Source organism: Myodes glareolus, chromosome 14 (genome assembly GCF_982192425.1).
Source record: "Myodes glareolus chromosome 14, mMyoGla1.1, whole genome shotgun sequence".
Taxonomy (NCBI): Eukaryota; Metazoa; Chordata; class Mammalia; order Rodentia; family Cricetidae; genus Myodes; species Myodes glareolus.
Genome location: NC_142039.1, coordinates 63,982,203 through 64,002,116, shown reverse-complemented (window position 1 = coordinate 64,002,116; position 19,914 = coordinate 63,982,203). Strand labels below are relative to the sequence as shown.

Sequence of the window (19,914 nt, the reverse complement as noted above, 5' to 3'; positions counted from 1 at the left end):
TTTCTCTGCATTGTAAGTTACAAATAAACAGCTGAGGGAGATCACTAGCCTTGTGAGCCCCATGTTGTCACTCAGCAGGTACAGATTGCTGGCCATCTGGCCAGGGTTTCTTGAAGTCCTTATTCTGTGTCTACAGACGCTGAGGGACCAGGAGGGGCTGTGACAGGAGGTACTGTTGGTGTGGCTGATCACGGGTGTCATGGGTCCTGGTTGGCTGTGAGGAGGGCCAGCTGCCTTTAGGAAACGGAAATGTTTTTGCCTCTGTTTAACCTCTACGTGTGTTGAAAAATTATGGATTTTGTCTCTTACTGCCAAATTGGCACATTGAATTTTTTAAACTATAGTATTTGGGGTATAAAATACACATACCGTGAAATTCACTATTTCAACTGTGTTTAACCGTACATAGTTCTGAGGCATTAACAGTCTTCAGGACATTGTACAATCTGTTTATTTTGTGTGTTTTCTTACAGGAAGTTGTTCAGCTGCCTTTAGAGTTTGTGAAACAACTATGCTTAAAAATACAGTGTGAAAGACCAGGTAAGGTGTCCGACAGTGTTCAGTTTTTTGGGGGGAGAGGAGACAGGTCTCTTTCTATAGCCCTGACTGCCCTGGAACTCACTATTTAGACCAGACTGGCCTTGAACTCACAGAGGTCCGCCTGCCTTCGTTTCCCAAGTGCTGTGGTTAAAGGCATATACTACCATGGTTGGCTCATTTATAATTTTTAAAGGCTTTGAAATGTTTACCCCAGGTTAGGTGCAGACATTTTGCAGCAGTTTTTGTGGCCAAAGGCTTAGTTGCCACCCCCAAGTCCTGTTTCTTGTGTGTGCTGGTGGGTGGGCTTTGCTGGCAAGAACCAGATTAAAGTGTTTTCTTTCATGGTCACTGATCAAACATGTAAAGTCCATGTATTGGTTGTGAAAATGTCTCTATAGCTACCACCAAAAATAATGCTATAGAATCATCCACAATAAAGCCCTTCCTGATTTAATTCAGAAAATGAAATAGTGCCCTGGAGTCTGTCTGGGGCAGAAGCAGGAGGTGGAGCGTGCTGGATTACACTGTGCTCTGGTGTTCATGTCCACCAGGATGGACAGGGGCCAGCTTCAGGGTCCTGCTCATCTGCTGCTCAGCACCCATTTCACTTCATACACAGTGGAGGTGTGACACTCCACAGTGACAAGAGCCCTGATGTTTTGTAATGGCTGTTGGATTAAGTCTGCTCTTTGGAAGGGGACACTGGTCCCCAGGTGCAGAGAGCTCGATTCCAGCAGAGCTATGTTAAGGTGACATGGGAACAACAAGAATTAGGAAAAACAATAAAATGAAAGGAAGGAAGGGGCTGTAGTACACTTCTCCCTGTTCCTGGGCATAGAGAGTGGCGGAATTAGGGGCCATCCAAGACTCTTCTCACTTCTGATTTCTGTTGCATGCTTTAAAGTTCCCCAAGGTCATGTTCAAGGTTAAAAATTGACTAGAAGGGTTATGATTTATACTATGGGGGAGTAAGGATGAGATCTGCCAATTGAAGAGGTGGAGTTGGGGTCCTGGAGAGTCCAGACATCCTCTCCTACAGTGACTGTGACAGCATTCACTGAGCGTTGCCTCCAGGAAGCTCTGGAGGCCACTGTGTCTAGGGTTAGAGCTTGACAGGGCTGACCTTCTTCCTAAAGGGCTGGCAGTATATGGCCTGATCCTGTGGTGGTAGCTTTCCCACTTCCCTGTTGTCTGCCTGAGGCTATCCTGTCTTGGGAACCTCCCCCACAGGACTCTTGTATTATAGGGCTGTCTGTCTCCTATCTCATGTTCTGTCTTGCAGAGTCTCGTTGTGACAAGGACCTGGACACACTCAGTGGTTATGCTATGTGCCTTCCCAATTTAACCAGACTTCAGACCTACCACTTTGCGGAGCACCGGCCGATTCTGTGTGTAGAGATTAAGGTGGGTTTTCATTCATGGTGGCATGACACTACAGGTGAAGGGAAAGGTGGCTCTCAGGCGATGAGTCTCTCTGAGTCTCTTTGGGTCTGTCTTGAGTGTGTGTTCAGCCTTTCTTAGGAGCTCAACTTGTTTCTTTTTTTAATTAATTAATTATTTTAAAAAGATTTATTTATTTATTTATACAGTATCCTGCCTGTAGGCCAGAAGAGGGCACTAGATCTCATTATAGGTGGTTGTGAGCCACCATGTGGTTGCTGGGAATTGAACTCAGGGCCTCTGGAAGAGCAGTCAGTGCTCTTAACTGCTGAGCCATCTCTCCAGCCCCTCAATTTGTTTCTTTTAAACTTCCCTAGTATTAACAATGGGGGGACCTACGAGCACACACCTACACTGGATCCTTTCTGTACAGGATGTACCATAAAACCTCAGAGTTTTGGTCATGTGCTTCCTGTTTCTTACACTGAAGACCCAAATCTAGGGTTCCTTTTGACTGGAGACTATTCTGCTCAGAAGGTCTTCCCAGAGGCACAGAAGCCCTTTAGAGGTCTCTATGTGCTGGCCCAGAGCCCTGGATCTTGGACCAAGACTCCCTTACTTCAGCGCCTCTGCTGAGTAGTTGGCCAAGTACCCTAGAAGGCTTCCCCCACTCCACAGAACTTACTTCTCCTCTTCCTTCCCTCTGAGAGGTGATGACCCTGAGGCATGCTTTGGCCCAAGTACTTGGGCCTTGTGATCCTTTGGGGCTAGATGTTCTGTCTCTTAGCTGCACTGTTCAGAACACTAAGCTCAGGTTGTATGTACTGACAGCATGCAGAGTTTAGAAGGCAGCTGGGATCCCTGACGTCCTGGAAGCCTAGCAACTATCAGATGGGCGGCTTGCAGGCCCTACATAGTGACTGTGGGAACAAGGGTTCTGCTTCTTGGAGCCGAGAACCCTCGGCCCATCTCCACTCTTCCAGCCTGCCAGTGAGAGTACAAAGCTGCTCTGTGTTATACTCCTGTCAGCCAGGCAGAGCTCCACCAGTCCTCCCGTGAGAGAGCTGCCCTTTTGTCCTCTGGAGCAGAGAGGTGTAGACTGTGATGGGGAACGTTGACAACAGTTTCTGGGGACATTTCTACCTGATCCTTGTTCTTCTCTAACTCCTAGTTAGTGTGTGTGTGTGTGTCTGTGTGTGTGTGTGTTGCGAAGTATGTGATTTCTACTAAACGTTTCTTCTCTTATTTTACAGCCAAAATGTGGGTTTATTCCTTTCTCAAATGATGTTACCCACGAGATGAAACACAAGGTGTGCCGATACTGCATGCACCAGCACCTCAAGGTGAGAACTGAGTCAGGTGTGGGAGGGCGGAGTATAGGGCATCTGGGCCTGAGGGAAGACACTGGGATTTCTAGAAGATGGAAAGGAATTGCTGATAACCCTCTTTTCATTTCATGAGTAGCTCACATTTACTTTATTATTCTTTAAGAGTTTTGATCTTTTTGTTTATAATTTATTTTTGTGTGTGTGGAGGTCAGAGGACACTTGTAGTTGGTTCTTTCCTTCTACTATGTGAGATCTAAGGATCAAACTGTTAATGTCATGCTGGCTGACAATTAAGTAACGAGTTTCATGCAAGCTAGGCAAGCACCCTACCCCCTGAGCTACAGCCCTGGTCCTCACTGTGTGGTTACTCTCCTCCCCCTTCTCCCTTGAAGCCCCATTTTGTCCCCTCCCATGACTCTGTTCTTCCCCTTTAAGCATATTTGCACATAAGTATGCAGGGATAGAGATTAGAGAGGGTCTGTGTGGGACAGAGCTGCCTTTCTGAACCTGAACCTCACATAATGTTTTCCATTCCCATCCATTTTCCTGTAGCTTTTATTTTCCTTGACGCTTTTTTTCCCATTTCAAGTTTGTTATGCCTGAGTTACAATGCTCTGTGTACTCAGCTTGTCAATGCCTTAGAGAGACGCAATTAGCAGGTGCTTCTTTGTTTTTCTTGGTGGGTAGTGTCCTTTTATGCCTAAATGTGCTGAATTAAGTTTAATTAAGTTCAGTTAATCTCTTTTTTCTTTTGTTGTGTTGATGTTGTAGCCAAGCAGTCACTGCCAAGTCCAGCGGTGGGAATCTTCCCCCTGTTTTCTTCTAGAATTTTCATTCTTGATTTTAGATCTCAGCCATTTTGAGTTTGTTTTTGTGTAAGGTTTTGGGTAAGTGTCCAGTTTCATTCTTTTGCATGTAGATAGGCATCTGGTTTTCTTTCCTCTAAGCATTGGGTCCTGGTAATCTCGAAGATGTTGGGCCTGTAGGCAAGGGGCTCCTCTCTATTTTACTTTTGGTGTATTTGTTTGTCTCCATGCCAGGACTTTGCTTACTACAGGGTTTCTCTGTGCAGACCTGGCTGTCCGGGAACTCACTCTGTAGACCAGGCTGGCCTCGAACTCAGAGATCTGCCTGCCTCTGCCTACTGAGTGCTGGGACTAAATGTGCACACCACTGTCACCTGGCGATTACTGTAGTTTTTTATGTTAGAAGATTTTTTTAAAATTACTGATTGAATGCTATGAGATTCTTTCTCTTTTCTCCTTTCTCCCTCTCTCTCTTTCTCCTTTTTCCTCTTTTCCCTCTCATGGTTTTTAAAGACAAAGTCTTTTGTAGCTCAGATTGGCCTTGAATCCATTGGTAGCTGAGGATCTCTACCTCCTGGGAGTGTAAGCTTGTACAACACCTAATTCCTGTCCTAGTCCTTGGCTTTGACAGTCCTGGTGGGTGTAGGTATGGGTGTCCTGAACTTTTAACAGTCATGGCTTCTCTCTTCTGTTCACTAAGTAGAGCTACTGAACCCTTCTAGTTATTCTTTTCAACTACACATTTATTATTACAAATATTTATTTTATTATTTTAAATGATATCTATGTGTAGATATGTGTATGAGGTGTGCAGACACACAGGCAAAATACTCATACATATAAAATTTTTTTTCAAAGGAAAAAAAAACTTTAAAAATTGGATCTTTGAGCCAGGCAGTGGTGGTGCATGCCTTTAATCCCAGTACTCAGGAGGCAGAGACAGGCAGATCTCAGTGAGTTTGAGGTCAGTCTAGTCTACAAAGCGAGTTCCAGGACAGCCAAGACTACACATACACACACACACACACACACACACACACACACACACACAAACCCTCTCTCAAATTTTTTTTTGTTCTTTGATAATTTCATATATGAATATTTAGTATATTCTGATCATACCACCCTCACCCTCCCTTATATCGCTTCTATCTCCAACCCTTTTTAATTATTACTGTTTTAGATTAATTAATGTATTATTTGTATGTGTGTGCGTATGGTGTGTATATGTACACAACCTGAATGAGGAAGTCAGAGCCACTGTCAGGAGTCAGTTCTCTGCACTGTTGAGGTTGAGGCAGGGTCCTCTCTTGTTGTTTCTGCCATGATGCTTATTTGGGTTAAGTTGGATTGCAAGCTTCCAGGAGTCTTGTGTCTGTGCCTCCCGTCTTGCTGCAAGAGTGTTGAGGTTACATGTGTGCTGCACAATACCTTGGGAGTGCTAGAATTACATGTGTGCTACACATAAAACTTTTTAGCTTGGGTTCTGTGATTGAACTCAGGTTATCTGACTTTTTACCAACTGAACCATCTTTTTTTTTCTTTCCCATTTTATTTGGTTTTTCAAGGTTTTTTAGTAGCTAGGGAGCTGTCTTGGAACTTGTTCTGTAGACCTGGCTGACTTTGAACTCAGAGATCTGCCTGCCTTCGCCTCCCGAGTGGCATCACTACCTCCTGGCATCCCACTGAACATCCTGCCAGTCCCATTTTAATTTTTTTGAGGTAGGGTCTCATGTGACCCAGATTCAAACTCTCCTCCTGCCTCTACCTTTGTTAGTTTAGTGACTGCTCTGCTTCTTCTGTGATGCCTATATAAGTTTTTAAATTTTTATTATTATTATTTGTGTGTGTGTGTGAGAGGTGTGCATGCATGTGGGCATACTCATGTTAAGGCACATATGTGAAGGTCAGAGGACAGTGATTGGGAGTCAGTTCTTCTCTCTTTACGCTTTGAGTTCTAGAATTGGAACCCGGGCCTCCAAGGCTTGCTCTGCAAGTTCTTTCACCCCCTGAACCATCTTGCCAGCCCCATAAAGTCCCATATGAATCCTTGGTCACTTGTGGTCCCTGTACTGTCTACTTGATTGGCTGCTTACTGGGACTGGTAGTTTTTCAAGCCAGTGCATCTCTTAAGTCTTTTCTGAGGGAGGGTGTGTGTGTGTGTGTGCGCACGTGTGTGCGTGTGCACACTTGTGCACAAGTGCTCAAGCTCAATAGCGTCGTGAACAGTTTTGGGTTACCTTTCTCTTCCATGGAGTCTCAGATAAGCTCGAAAACCTAAGAGAAACATACATGTATCCACCTAGGAAGGAGAAAAAAGATAAAACCTCCTGAGTAAATTGGGAGTGTAGGGGGCAGAGGGGAGGGGAGAAGGAAAGGGGAGTGGGAAAAAATGTATAACACCTGCCTATCCAAACAATTAAAATGAGGGGGGGGAACTAATTAAAACTCTCCATGGCCCGTTGGTGTTTTTCTAGATTACCAGGAATGTGTTAGGTGGAGCTTTCCAAAGCTTCTGTGCACATCCTCATTACCCAGCTTTTTCTTTTGAGTTTTAGGGTATACTTGCTTGCCCCACGGTTACCCATTGTGTAAGGAAGTCATGAACGTAAATGGTAGCCTCTAGATTTCTTGACAAATGCTCCAGAAAAGATGTCTGCAGTGGGTGGGCTCTCAGTTAGGTCAGTAAAGACAACCATGCAAGTCCAGCCTTCCTGGAACTGAGAGACAGGGCAGGTAATGGTAGTCCTCTGGACTGAGGCTGTAGATGTGCCTGCCCTTGGCTAGTTTTTTGTCAACCTGACAGACTAGAGTCATTTAGGAAGGAAGAATCTCCATTGCGAAAGTGTTCCTACCAGCTTAGCCTGTGGGACATTTTCTTGATTAATGATTGGTGTGGAAGGTCCCATTCCATAGCAGGCATTGCTGTCCCACAGGGAACAGTGTTACCTCTGGATGGCTGGTCCTGGGTTTTATAAGCAAGTTGAGCAAACCATGGATAGCAAGCCAATAAACAGCACTCCTCCATGGCTTCTGCTTCAGTTGAGGTCTTGCCCCTTGCCCTGACTTCCCTCAATGATGGACCTGGGTGTATAAGATGAAATAACCCCATCGTCCCTAAGTCAGTTTTGGTCATCCTCCCCCCCCCCCCCCCCCCCGAGTTTCTTGTAGCTTTCTTTTTAGCCTGTCCTGGAACTTGCTCTGTAGACCAGACTGGCCTTGAACTCACAGAGATCCACCTGCCTCTGCCTCCAGAGTGATGGGATTAAAGGCATGCACCACCACCACCCAGCTGGTCAAGGTCTTTTATCGTTTTGTGATAGAAACCCTAACTAAGATAGACAGAGAAATGAGAATAGGGCATTTAAAATGTCAAAAAGAAACTTGGCATGGTGTTACACACCTTTAATCTTGGCATTTGAGATGCAGAGGTAGACAGGTTTCTGTGAGTTTGAGCCTAGCCTGGTCTACATTGAGAGTTCCACAGGGTTACACAGTGAGATTAAAAAGTGTCACGCTCCCTGTTCTTATTTATTTAGTATATTTAGTTGATTTTTTTCTTTTTTAGAAGATAGACTTTTATTTTTATGAACGAGTGTTTTGCTTGCATCTGTGTGTACTCTATACCTGATACCCTAGAGGTGAGAAAGGGAGTTTCAGAGCCTTGGAACTGGAATAACAGTTGTAAGCAGCCACGTGTATGCTGGGAATGGAACCCCAGTTCTTTGCAAGAGCAACCAGTGTTGCTAAACACTGAGCCTTCTCTCCACTTCTTGAGTCGTTTTTCTCGAGTTCCCCAGATTCTTAAAGAACTTTAGACATTTTCTGAGGTTTCAGAATTTACTATTCTGGCAAATTTTGCTAGTTTTTACATGTAAAAACCATGTCCATCTTATGTGATAGGTTGCTTAAGAAGTATATATTTTAAAATTATGAAATAATGCTCACTCATAACTGATAGTTGGATACTTCCCTTTTCTGGTCATTCATCGTATTAGTTTGGTTGTCTTTCCAGACTATTCTACAGTAATAATACAGACACAGACAAGCAGTGGTGCCTCTTCTCATGTTTGTTGGTGGAGCATGCAGACATAAGATACAATAGGATTGGGCTGGAGAAATGGCTCAGAGGTTAAGCGCACTGGCTGTTCTTCCAGAGGTCATGAGTTCAATTCCTAGCAACCACATGGTGGCTCACAACCATCTATATTGAGATCTAGTGCCCTCTTCTGGCGTACAGGCAGAACACTGTATACATACTAAATAAATAAATCTTATTTTTTTTTAAAAAAAGATACAATAGGATTGTGTTATTTGTACTTCTGCCCAGTGCTCCCTCCACATTAAAGTATTTTTTTCAGGATTTCGTGTTGTATGTTAAGTTTTTCTCAAGATGTGTTTGCATAAATAACTATTCCTTTAAAGCAAACATGACATCACATTATAGGTATTGTTCTGCCAGTTGAATAAATATTGATGATGTTTTAGTCCATCTTTTGGAGTGGCTGCATCCATACACTCATTCATTCCTTTACTGTATGCTTTCCTCCTGCAGTAAATATCTTAATATCTGCAGCAAATGTTGTGCCCACATCCCTGTTGCCTCATTGCTCTGTGCAGTTATTTTAGATTTAGGCTTACTAATTTGGAGTTGTACACATTTTAAGTTTTGGTAGTCACCACGAAAGGCTGTGCCAAGTTACCATTCTTCTGGCAACGTAAGATGGCATGTGTCGTGTCCTTTCCCTTGCTGCTAACAGTGCTGCGCACCGTGGCCCCACCTCCCCCGTCTGTGCTCTAAACTCTGGAATCCAGTTCACAAGCTTCGGGCAAGAGGCTGGAGGTTGAGGAAACACACACAGAGACAGACAGACACATGGACCTCCAGTCACTGGTACAAAGGCCCTTCTTTAATAGTACCATGGAGGCTTAAATACCCAGCAGTCAATGGCCAACAGGTGAAAATCCCATCCTCTGATCCTCTAGGCAAAGCACAGCTTTTAGTAACTTCAATTAGAAGGCTCTAGCAGGGAAGAGCAGCTGAAGGCCAGGACTCAATTAGTCCCAACAAACAGTTTAGAGACTTGCTGTTCTCGTCACCAGACCTTCGCAAGCCTGCTGAACTGACAGTGACTGAGGCTGAGGGGTAGCAGGAGTTTCCTAGGGTGAGGGTGAGGGTCAAGTGGGCTTCTTCTACATAGGGATGTACACCTGGGACCTCTCCCAGATCAAGGCCGTAGCCCATCTTAGATTATGCTGTTTTATGAGCTTTATTTGTAGTCACAGACAAAGTGTTTGCTATGTCATCTTGGTGTTTTCCAGGTAGCTACTGGAAAGTGGAAGAAAATAAGTAAATACTGTCCTCTCGACCTCTACTCAGGGTAAGAGTCACTTCTCATTTGCTATTTTGGTTGGGTGGTGCCTGCTAAGAGACAGCCTATGAGGTAGAGGTTTTGAGGGTTACTTTGTGAAGTGTTGATGACATGTATGAAAGAAAGAGGGGGCGGGGATTAGAGGCATGTTCTGTGAAGTGGGGATAGTGGGTATCTTCTATGAGGGAGGACCTGGGGGTGGCGAGGTGAGGTGAGGACAGGTGTTTTGTATTGTGGGGAGACTGGGGTGTATTCTGTAAGCTGGTTGTAAGTATTATCTGGTGTTGAGAGTGGGGTATGTTCTGTAAAGTGGGAGTGTTGGTGAGGTTGGAATATACATGGAGGTTCTGTGCAGTGGTAAATGTGTGGGGTTCAGTGAAGTGGGGAATGGAAGGTATTCTGTGAGCGGGGTGTGACTTTGCTCTGTCTAAAGGACTCCTTGCTCATTTCAGAAAACAAAATGTTGCTGTTTTTCCTGTGAGAACCAAATGAGTTTGGCAGTGCAGTAAGGGAGAACTGTGATTGATTTACCTGTGCCCCCAAGGCTGCATGTTAGGAAGCAAACAGTAATACAGAGCATTGAGAATTTATAACTTAACAAACCTTAGTCAGGAACTGTCCTTGGAATGTTTATAATGCAGCCTTTTCAGAGCTGGCTGTGGGTGCCAGTGCTGACGTCCTGTCTGCACTGTGACATCAGGACATGGTTTGGAATTCTTGTTTGGGGTGGGTTTGCCTCTCTAGGAGCCCTGTAGATTTCATGTGGGGGTGAGAAAGGCGCTGTGTTCAGGGACACTGATGGAGGGCCGGGGTACAGTCTGGAGCATGAGTGGCAACGAGGAAGAGACAATAGGTGCCAGCTGCTTTTGAATAAAGCAGAGGGCAGGAGGGTGCCAGACCCACAGTCCCCCAAGTGGAGGGAGGGTGAGAGGTCCCATGTTCCTGCCTTTTTTAGACTTCCTGCCCTTTTCCGAGGTCTGTCACGGTATCTGACCATGATGCCCGAGCACGTGCTCTAGCCTCTGCAAGCTGCAGCTGAGGATCTAGAAGGACGAGGTGGAGCTAGATGGACTCTGAGTGATTGGTGTACCTTGGCCTTCTGGTTCCCCACAACTGCGGGATCCCTCATGACTGCCTTTGGGCCTTAGAGCAAACTACCCTCATGTGCTCAGGACCACAGTTACTGGTAGCTCAGGTCCCAGCTCGTTTTGGAACCGGGTGGATGAATATATGTGGAGAGCAGGCCAGCCCACTGCCTTTAAATCCTTCAATGCTTTGTCCTTCCAGAAACAAGCAGCGCATGCACTTTGCCTTGAAGAGTCTGCTGCAGGAGGCACAGAACAATTTGAGGATATTTAAGGTAAGAGCTGTTTCCATTCCATGGTGGATTCCTGGCAAACCTACCACACTATGATCCTGGCCACAGGTTCTGTGACCAGGTATGTCAGGGTGTCCAAACTGGTTTGCCTCAGACCAGCTCTCCAAGCCTTAACCTTGCAGGAGGAGGAGGCGAGGCTGAAGGAGGGAGGGGACAGGCAGGGCTAGCCTTGGCCGGGGGTTGTGGCTGTGGCCGTGCTGGGAATGTATCTGTAGAGTCCCCTTTGCTACTGTCCCATTGGACAACAAGTTGGACTCGAAGCAGCGTGGAGCTGTGTGAGGAGCAGGACAGAGAACGGACTTTCCAAAACCCGTGTCTTGCTTGGTCTGGGAAAATGACTGGTGAACTGCAGGTGCTGTCCTTTCTTGGAGCTGTGTGGCTGGTGCCTTCATGAAGGGGGTGGGACATGGGCTGGTGTTAACCATCCCGACAGGAGAACTTCCTCACCCTAGAGTCTGGTCAGAGTAATCAGCATCCTTTGCTGTCTGTTTCCATGTCCCCAGATCCAGAAAAGGAAGACAGTTTTAGTTAATTTTATTTTAGTTTAATACATTTTTTTATTGGTATTTATTGAGCTCTACATTTTTCTCTGTTCCCCTCCCTGCCTCTCCCCTCCTCCCTTTAATCCTCCCCCCAAGGTCCCCATTCTCCCAATTTACTCAGGAGATCTTGTCTTTTTCTACTTTCTACTTCCCATGTAGATTAGATCTATGTAAGTCTCTCTTAGTGTCTGCATTGTTGTCTAAGTTCTCTGGGATTGTGGTTTGTAAGCTGGCTCTCTTTGCTTTATGTTTAAAAACCACCTATGAGTGAGTACATGTGATAATTGTCTTTCTGGGTCTGGGTTACCTCAGTCAAAATGATGTTTTCTAGCTCCATCCATTTTCCTGCAAAATTCAAGCTGTTGTTATTTTTTTCTGCTGTGTAGTACTTCATTGTGTAAATGTACCACATTTTCCTTATCCATTCTTCGGTTGAGGGGCATTTAGGTTGTTTCCAGGTTCAGGCTATGACAAACAAAGCTGCTATGAACATAGTTGAACACATGTCCTTGTGGCACGATTGAGCATCCTTTGGATAAATACCCAAAAGTGGTATTGAGGAAAGTTGTTTCCTAATTTTCTGAGAAATCGCCACGCTGACATCCAAAGCAGTTGTATCAGCTTGCATTCCCACCAGCGTTAATTTTAGTCTAAAAAAAAAAAAAGACCATGTGTGACCTGTGGGTGTGTACATGTATGCTGTGCTGCTTGTATGGAGGTAGGACAGTCCTTAGATTCAGTTCTCTTTCCACAGTGGGATCTGGAAATCAAATTAAGGTTGCCACTGAGTGACTTCTCTCCCCATTTTTTTTAACTTTGCCAGGTGTGTTGCATGCCTTTAATCCCAGAACTCAGGAGGCAGAAACATGCAGATCTCTGTGAGTTCAGGGCCAGCCTGGTCAACAAAGTTATTTCCAGGACAGCCAGGGCTGTACAGAGAAACCCTGTATGGAAACACTAATAGAGATTAGGAGCCTGGTATTTAAATCTTGGAGGGAGATAAATCCCTTTAACTTTGAAGCTCATTTCTGAATCTGTCAGGCCACATTTGAGGTATCTGGTCTGTTGCTTCTGTAAAAATCGGCATAGAAGAATCCAGAGATTAGCCAGCCCTTCCCCAAGAGGTGGCTTAAGGAAAGTGATATGTAATGGCTTTTTTTTGTGGGGGGGTTAGACAGGGCTTCTCTGTAGCTTTGGGGCCTGTCCTGGAACTAGCTCTTGTATACCAGTCTGGCCTCGAAATCACAGAGATCCACCTTCCTCTGCCTCCCAAGTCCTGGGATTAAAGGTGTGCGCCACCACTGCCCGGCGATGGCTTTTTTAAAACAATGTAAAAACCTTTTTTTTTTTTTTTTGGGGTCTTATTTTCTGAGTCAGGGTTTCTCTGTGTAGCTCTTGCTGTTCTGGAACTCCTTCTGTAGCTCGTGCTGGCCTCAAATTCAGAGATCCACCTGGCTCTGCCTCCAAAGTGCTACGACTAAAGACGTAAAATTAAAGGCCTGGGTTAAGATTAAAAATTAAAAACAAATTGATCTCTTTTACTTTGTGTGTGTGTGTGTGTGTGTGTGTGTGTGTGTGTGTGGTGGGGGTCACAGGACAATTTACAATTCTATCTTTCCATCATATGAGTCCTTGGCTTTAAACTGAAGTCATTAAGCTTGGTGGTAAGCACCCTTACCTACTGAGCCATCTTCCTGGCTCTGTTGTGCTCTCTAAAGCAGTAGGTAGCAGAGACATGAGTCCAGCATGGTGAGCCCTGGCAGCTCTTGGGCTCTCTGTCCGATGCTGTGCATTCGCTGCTCCCTGAAATTCTGCAGATCAGCAAAGCAGAACATTCCTGAAGCTCTGATGGTTCAGGCTTGGAGAAGCTGTCTGGTTGTGGTCAGTGATCCCATCTGGACACTTGTGCTTAGGAACAGTGTAGGATTCAAAGAGTGTGGAACTTGTTATAGAATCTCTATGCTACCTAGGTTGTAGCTATGCTAAATATCCTATGAAATCTTTGAATGGCCATTTTTGTATGTATAAACTCCATCTCTGAATTTCACATTTAGAATGTCCCTCAAGTCTAGACCCTTTATGCTGGGGTAAGGTGTCGCTGTGAGGACTCCCTGACCACTTTTGGGCCTGGACGAGGGGCCAGCTTCACTATGAGCACAAATGACCCTACTTTGGATGTCAGTTGACTAACTCAGCTCCACTGTGGTCACCCTCTTCTTCCTGCCTAGCATGGTGAGCGGTGCCTTAGTTTGTCCCTTGGACAGCACCTAGATAGGAGTCTCTGGAGAGGCACTGCAGGGTCTAATGAGGAGAAGATAGCCATACCTCCCAAGGTCAACTTACTCTCTTGACCATTACTGCTCTCCTGAGACTCTAGCTTCACACACCCACTCATTGTCTCAGTGTCTTAGCGGTTGCTCTTTGAAGGCATTTCCACTTTGTGCCATAGTTCTGGGGAAACTCTGGTATCTTTAGTAAGAGCCTTACAGGTGCTGTGATGTTGTGTCTGCTTGGACTGGAGGGTGTTCTAGAGGACCCACCATGTGGCTTAAATATGAAGGCATGTAGTTCAGAGAGCCTTGAGATGCTTCTGGTGTTGTCCCCAGCTCAGGTCTTGTCACAGCTCAGTGTCAGCATGCGTCCTTGCTTGAGTGCTCAGACTGAATGCTGTGTGGTAAGGAGCAAGTTTTCGGGGTTCTATGAAGAAGGTCAACAGTTTTGAAGCAGGAACATTTTTATGTCAGGCATCTGGTCACTGCTCTTACCACCGACTCTGGGGTCTGTGGGGCCTAATCTGACCCCTAGACACTGCTTGGGCCCTCAAGTAACTGGGGATTTGTGGACATCTGTGGCTTTGTGCTCAGTATTTGCTCAGACATGCTGTGAGATCATTGTCTGATGGTGTCAGTCCAGGGTGCTGGGCTGAAGTTTCTGAACCTTTCTTTGTCTGACTCATGCTTAGTGATACAGCATGGAGAGTAGGGTTCTTCAGAGCAGCTAGTGTGCGGCCACCCTGAGTAGCCTCGTCAAAAACCACTGGGGTCCTGTTTGTGCTCTGCCCTGCTGGGTTTTGTCAGCTTGTGTGATCCATCTCCCTTTCTTCTTTTTCCTACCTGAAGAATGGCGAGCTGATTTATGGTTGTGGTGATGCCCGGAGCCCTGTGGCTGACTTGAAGGAGCTTGCACACCACTTGAAGCCCTTCTTCTTCCCTTCCAATGGCTTGGCCAGTGGGCCTCACTGCACAAGGGCCGTGATCCGGGAGCTGGTGCGTGTTATCACGAGGGTGCTGCTGAGCAGCTCAGACAAAGGCCGAGCAGGTGCCCTGAGACTTGGGCTCCAGGGCCCACGTGTCTGTGAAGCCAGTCCTTTCAGCAGGAGCCTACATCACCAAGGTAGGGCTGGGCCTTCTCCAGTGGGTTGTGGGTCTACAGATGCACTTAGACTATTCCCCCGCATAAGTAGCCAGAGTGGCACCTGCAGTGTGACTTCTCTGTCCCTGCTTGGCTTTGTGGCACCTTTGGAGGTGCTGTCTAGTTCTGTAATGGTTCCACAGAATGAGGCTTATCTGACTCACAGAGAGTTGAGACTTGCATTTCACCTTTAGCTGGGTTTTTAAGCTGCTTGACATACTTGGACTGTATAGTTCCTACTAGTACTGCCTGTGTCCTGTGTGTGTGCTGAAGTGAGTCCGTGCTCCACTGTACGTTTCCTCTCTGACCATCATCCTGACTTTGGATGCAGACTCCTTGGTCTGCTTGTCAGACAAGAACTGAGACCAGGAGTCCTTTGTGACTGGGCTGAACACTGTGGAGGACAGGCTTTCAGGGTCCCTGGCTCCAGTTTGCCTTCCTGGTAAACAGGAGGGGGTTGAATCAGCCCTGCCACTGCCGTGTTGTGACACCAACTTTTGGGAGTTCTTTGAGTTTGATAGTGAGTGGCCTGTGTCCTTCAGAAACTCCACAGGCCTAGCCTTCCTTGTTGCTTCCTCGTGCCAACTGTCTTTTAAATGATTTTTTTTTTAAACTAAGTGACTGTTCTGGGGTTTGACCTTGTTATGAAAGCTATTCCTTATTGTTAAAAATAACCCTACAGTCTGGGTGCATTGCTGTAGAATGTGTCTGGAAGGACACAGATAGTTGCTGGCACTTAGGTGAACTGGTGACACCAGAGTCTTCTCTCACAGACCTTTTTGACACTAATGTGCAAATAGGCCTAACTCATGGGTAAGCAGTATTTGAAACAATGAAATAATACTCATGTTTTCTTGTAACCCAGTGTTTTTTAAATAGCATGAATCTGTCAGCACATGTAGTTTTTTTTTTTTTTTTATCTTTTAGCTACCATGATTGGGGTAGACATTCACTGTATGGACATCTTGTTGTCTTAACACAGGGCATCTGATGTGTGACTGAGAGCATCTTGCTGGAGTGTCTGAATAGACATTGTTCCCTCCTCGTCTTTTCTTTTAGTTGGTTCTTTCTAAGAGACCTCAGCTAAGATGATACTGTACACGTCGTTGTTAGAGAGCATGTGTGAAGGATGGAACTTTGTTTTCTCATCTGTCCCAGTGAGGACAGGACCTTGCTAATGGTCTTGACCACTGTCCATTACTTTGCATGTTTAATTCATATTGTGGCAGCCAGACCCTGTCCCTCTTGATATGTGAGCTTAATGGTTTTTGGCTCTGGAAACAGGGTCTCAGTTGGTTTTGAAGGGGTGAGGATGTTGTTGTGATATTTGCAGTTCATGTAGAATGATTATCTTTAAGCTTACATATAAAGTGACTTCTAGAGCATGGATGGAGTTAAAGGATATTCTGGGTCAGTGTTTGGCACAGTCTCCATCTGTTTTGTGTGTAGAGCCACTAGGTGCAAAGGGTAGTCTGTGCTCTGTAATCTTTGTAGCTTTATAAGGAATAAATAAGTCTGCCCTCGGTGCTAGACTGGGGCCCAGGCTATGTCTGTAATGCCCAGTGGTTAAGCCCAGGGTGAACTCTGCTGTCTGCGCCGGCCTGGGTCTCCCTCTACAGTCTTCAAGTTTTGATAATGAACCTGCTCTCATTCTCCCTTGATGTTCTTGGTAGGAAAAAACACCCCAGAGCACTCGGGGTTACCGAAGGGCTGTCTTCTGTACAAAACCCTCCAGGTGCAGATGTTGGACCAGCTGGACATCGAAGGCCTCTACCCTCTATACAACCGGGTTGAGCGCTACCTGGAGGAGTTTCCTGAGGAGAGGTGAGACTGGTGCCATAGGAAGCTATGAGGCTAGGCTGGTTAAGGTTGCCTGAACTCCAGAACAAAACGAACCTCCCAGACAGAACCTGGCTCCAGAAGACCCCTACAACCAACTCTCTGCTGAGGAAGTCCCCTTTGGGGTGTGTGTGCCAGGGTCCATATGAGATTAGTGGCCCATCACTAAGACCCTTACAGAAATAAAGATCTTATAAATGTGACCATTCCAAAATTTGTATGTCAGGGCCTGGCCTGCAGAGGGCAGTGTTGTCCCACAGGTTGCTCCAGTTAGTCCACTGCCTTTGCAGCTCCTGAGCTTCTCTGACTATCACATCTAGGACCCTGGGCCTGCATTGTCGATCCCCAAGTTCACACCTGCAGTGTCTGATGGTCAGTTCTCTTTGTACTGATGATCAGTTTCTCACTGGCTTTTGCCTAAGGGTGTGTGAATAGCTGAGGGCTAAGCCTGGCTCCCCTGAGCCCTGGGGTTGTTGAAGATCTTGATGGTACAGAATCAGGCTTAATTGAGAGCAAGCAAGGGCCTCTTAGCTGCCTCTTAAACAAAGCATGTAATTGTTAGACTGGGCTGTGTGATACAGAATGCATTAGTGAGTGAAAGTCTCTAGGAACTTCGTCATCCTGTTTATTTGGTCTCGGTGCTTTTCCTTCAGGAAAACATTACAGATAGATGGGCCTTATGATGAAGTATTTTACCAGAAGCTGCTTGATCTGTCTACTGAAGATGATGGGACAGTGGCCTTCGCATTAAGGAAGGTGAGTAGACTCATTGAGAAGCACTGCATTCCTGAGGTGTTAATACCCCTCCCCTCCACAACAGTGACAGCCCAGAACTCAAGAGATTTATTTTTATTTATTTATTTAATTTTGGTTTTTTTTTGAGACAGGGTTTTTCAGTGTAGTCTTTGTTGTCCTGGAACTCGCTCTGTAGACCAGGCTGGTCTCGAACTCACAGGGATCCGCCTGGCTCTGCCTCCCGAGTGCTGGGATTAAAGGCGTGTGCCACCACCTAGAACTCAGAGATTTAAAGCAAAGTGACTGCAGCGTTTCAAAGATGGGCTGGGGCAGCTAATGGAGAGGGAGGGTCTAAGTGAAATTTCTCTTGGCTCTGTTCTTCTCTTTAGAGAAGTGCGTGGTGGCCCCAGCCCCCACTTTTGAGAGCCTGACAACTATGTTGTGTCTGAGGCTTGAGAGAGGGATTGAGAAGGTCTTATAAAGCCAAGGCCACAGAGGTTGAGGTGCAGGCTGAAACTTTCTTAAGCTGGGGGAACTCCAAAGGGAAAGCTCTGGATCACGGTAGAGCAATGGAGGCTGCCATGTCCAGCTGTGAGTACCTGGAAGGAGGAAGAAAACCCTAGTAGATGTAGTCTTATAGCCACACAGCTACCTAGAACTGGCTGAAAGAAATCCATTGGGAACATAGAAAGTGCTGGTGTCTAGGCACTGGCTCTGAGACGGGCTGCTGATAGGTTTTCATGTCAAATGTACCATCACATGCCCTCGTAGATACTTATCCCAGAGAAATGAGGACTTATGTACAGAAGAGCTGTGGCAACCCCTGTGTTTTCAGCACATGCCATTCTTGGTTAGAAAGCACTGATGCGGCCGCACTTGCAGCTCCACTCATTGCTGCATAAATGGCTCAGGGGAGCTCTTCTGAGCAACAGAGCGGTTCTCAAAGGGCCCATAGCGAGGACTGTGTGTGCAGCAGCAGTCTTTGAGAAAGACATGGATTTTCGGTTACCAGGGTTGGGAAGGGGAGGTGCTTGTGAAAGTTCAATCCTTGTGGTGGTGGCTGCAGAGCCCACGCGGTCTATATGGACTTGGAGACTCTGACAAGTCAGATCAAGGTCATGCTCACTTCTCCTGATGCTCCAGTGTGGTTTTGAGATGTTACTCTTGGTGAGAACTGGGCAGAAAGCTTGAGGGCTCGGGGTTGGAACATGGAGCTTTGTGCTTATACTCACACTCTCTCTCTTTCTAAAATACTGTTTTAAAATTCTATTTGGTGGGTGGGTGTGTACCATGGTGAGAGTGTGGAGGTCAGAGGTCAACTTCAGCACTGTTTTTTTCTACATCATGAGAGTTCTGGGGATTGAACTCAGGTTGTCAGGTTTGACATCAAGTGCTTTTTCCTACTGAGGCGTCTCACTAGCCCTCTTGTTTTCTTTTTGAGGCAGGGTCTCACTGTGTAGCCAGGGGTAGAACTAGGTTGTCATTTCTTTGACCTCAGCCTCCTGAGTGCACCACATTCAACTGCTCCATTTCTCTTTTAGGGATAGATATAGGTTCAGGTAGTTGAGACTGGACACAGTGCTTCATAAAGCTGAAACAGGCGTAGTGAGCCGAAGGGAACCTGGGACAAAGCTCTTTTGCTCTTGTTGCATCTCACTGAACCAGGTACCTCTGACAAATACTGTCATCTCAGGACACTGGGCTTTTGAACTTTGAACTTTTTTTTTTTTTTTTTTTGGCTTTTCGAGTCAGGGTTTCTCTATAGCTTTGGAGCCTGTCCTGGAACTAGCTCTTGTAGACCAGGCCGGACTTCTAACGTTTTGAGCACTGCCTGGAGGTGTAGTCAGTAGACTTTCCAGGAAGGCCAGCTTCCAGTGTTTCAGGTTAGGGGGCCCTCTTGTCTCTTGGCAGCCACTTAGCACTGCTCTTTAGTTCAGGAACATCCATCAACAGGATACAAATGAGAGGGACTGTATCTCGGGGAAAACTGTCCCAGAAGCAGGTGTGGGGAAGTGGTGGGGTGAGGCTCAGTGTGCTGACTTGTATGTTCCATTACTTAGTAGCTTCTTTAGTTTGTCTTCACTCCACGGTTTGGAAGGTTACCTGTTTGGATTCTTTTCATGGTAACGTGTCCAACTCACCCTACATATTTAAAGTGTAAAGCTACTCAATTGTTTGTGGCCCCAGCTGGCACATGATACAGGACTTGGGGTACTTTAATTTTAGTTGTTTTTCCCAGTGTGTGTGTACTTCTCATCTGGTGTTTGTTTATTTTAGGTTCTCTTTGGTGTGGTGGGCAGCATGCTAGGCAAGCACTCTACCAGTGAGCTCTGGCTAAGACATTTTTCAAAGTCCCAGTTTCGAGTATTCATTTGTGTGTTAGATCCTTATTGCCTGACTTTCTCACCACTCAGATCAGTCCTCTTTGTCCTGTTTTTCTTTAACAGCAATTTCATGCCCTTTACTCACAACCATATCACTTAAAAAACACCCTTGGCTGTCACTGTCTCTGCCCCTCTGAGTATTGCATATAAATGGGACAATCATGTGTGAGCCTTTGTGCACAGCTATGACATAGATAAC

General features: G+C 45.9%; 1 protein-coding gene across 4 annotated transcripts in view; it reads left to right on the top strand.

Annotated features, from left to right (window-relative positions):
- The window catches only part of Ippk (inositol-pentakisphosphate 2-kinase), a 59,752-nt gene that overhangs the window by 27,326 nt on the left and 12,512 nt on the right, over positions 1 to 19,914 (top strand). For all 4 annotated transcript variants that reach the window (XM_085699458.2, XM_085699457.2, XM_085699456.2 and 1 more), the window contains 8 exons: positions 474 to 540; positions 1,823 to 1,944; positions 3,174 to 3,263; positions 9,377 to 9,435; positions 10,714 to 10,786; positions 14,466 to 14,739; positions 16,431 to 16,581; positions 17,250 to 17,352. In XM_085699458.2, coding sequence (XP_085555584.1) covers positions 474 to 540; positions 1,823 to 1,944; positions 3,174 to 3,263; positions 9,377 to 9,435; positions 10,714 to 10,786; positions 14,466 to 14,739; positions 16,431 to 16,581; positions 17,250 to 17,352 — 939 coding nt within the window. The remainder of the gene's footprint in view (positions 1 to 473; positions 541 to 1,822; positions 1,945 to 3,173; positions 3,264 to 9,376; positions 9,436 to 10,713; positions 10,787 to 14,465; positions 14,740 to 16,430; positions 16,582 to 17,249; positions 17,353 to 19,914) is intronic.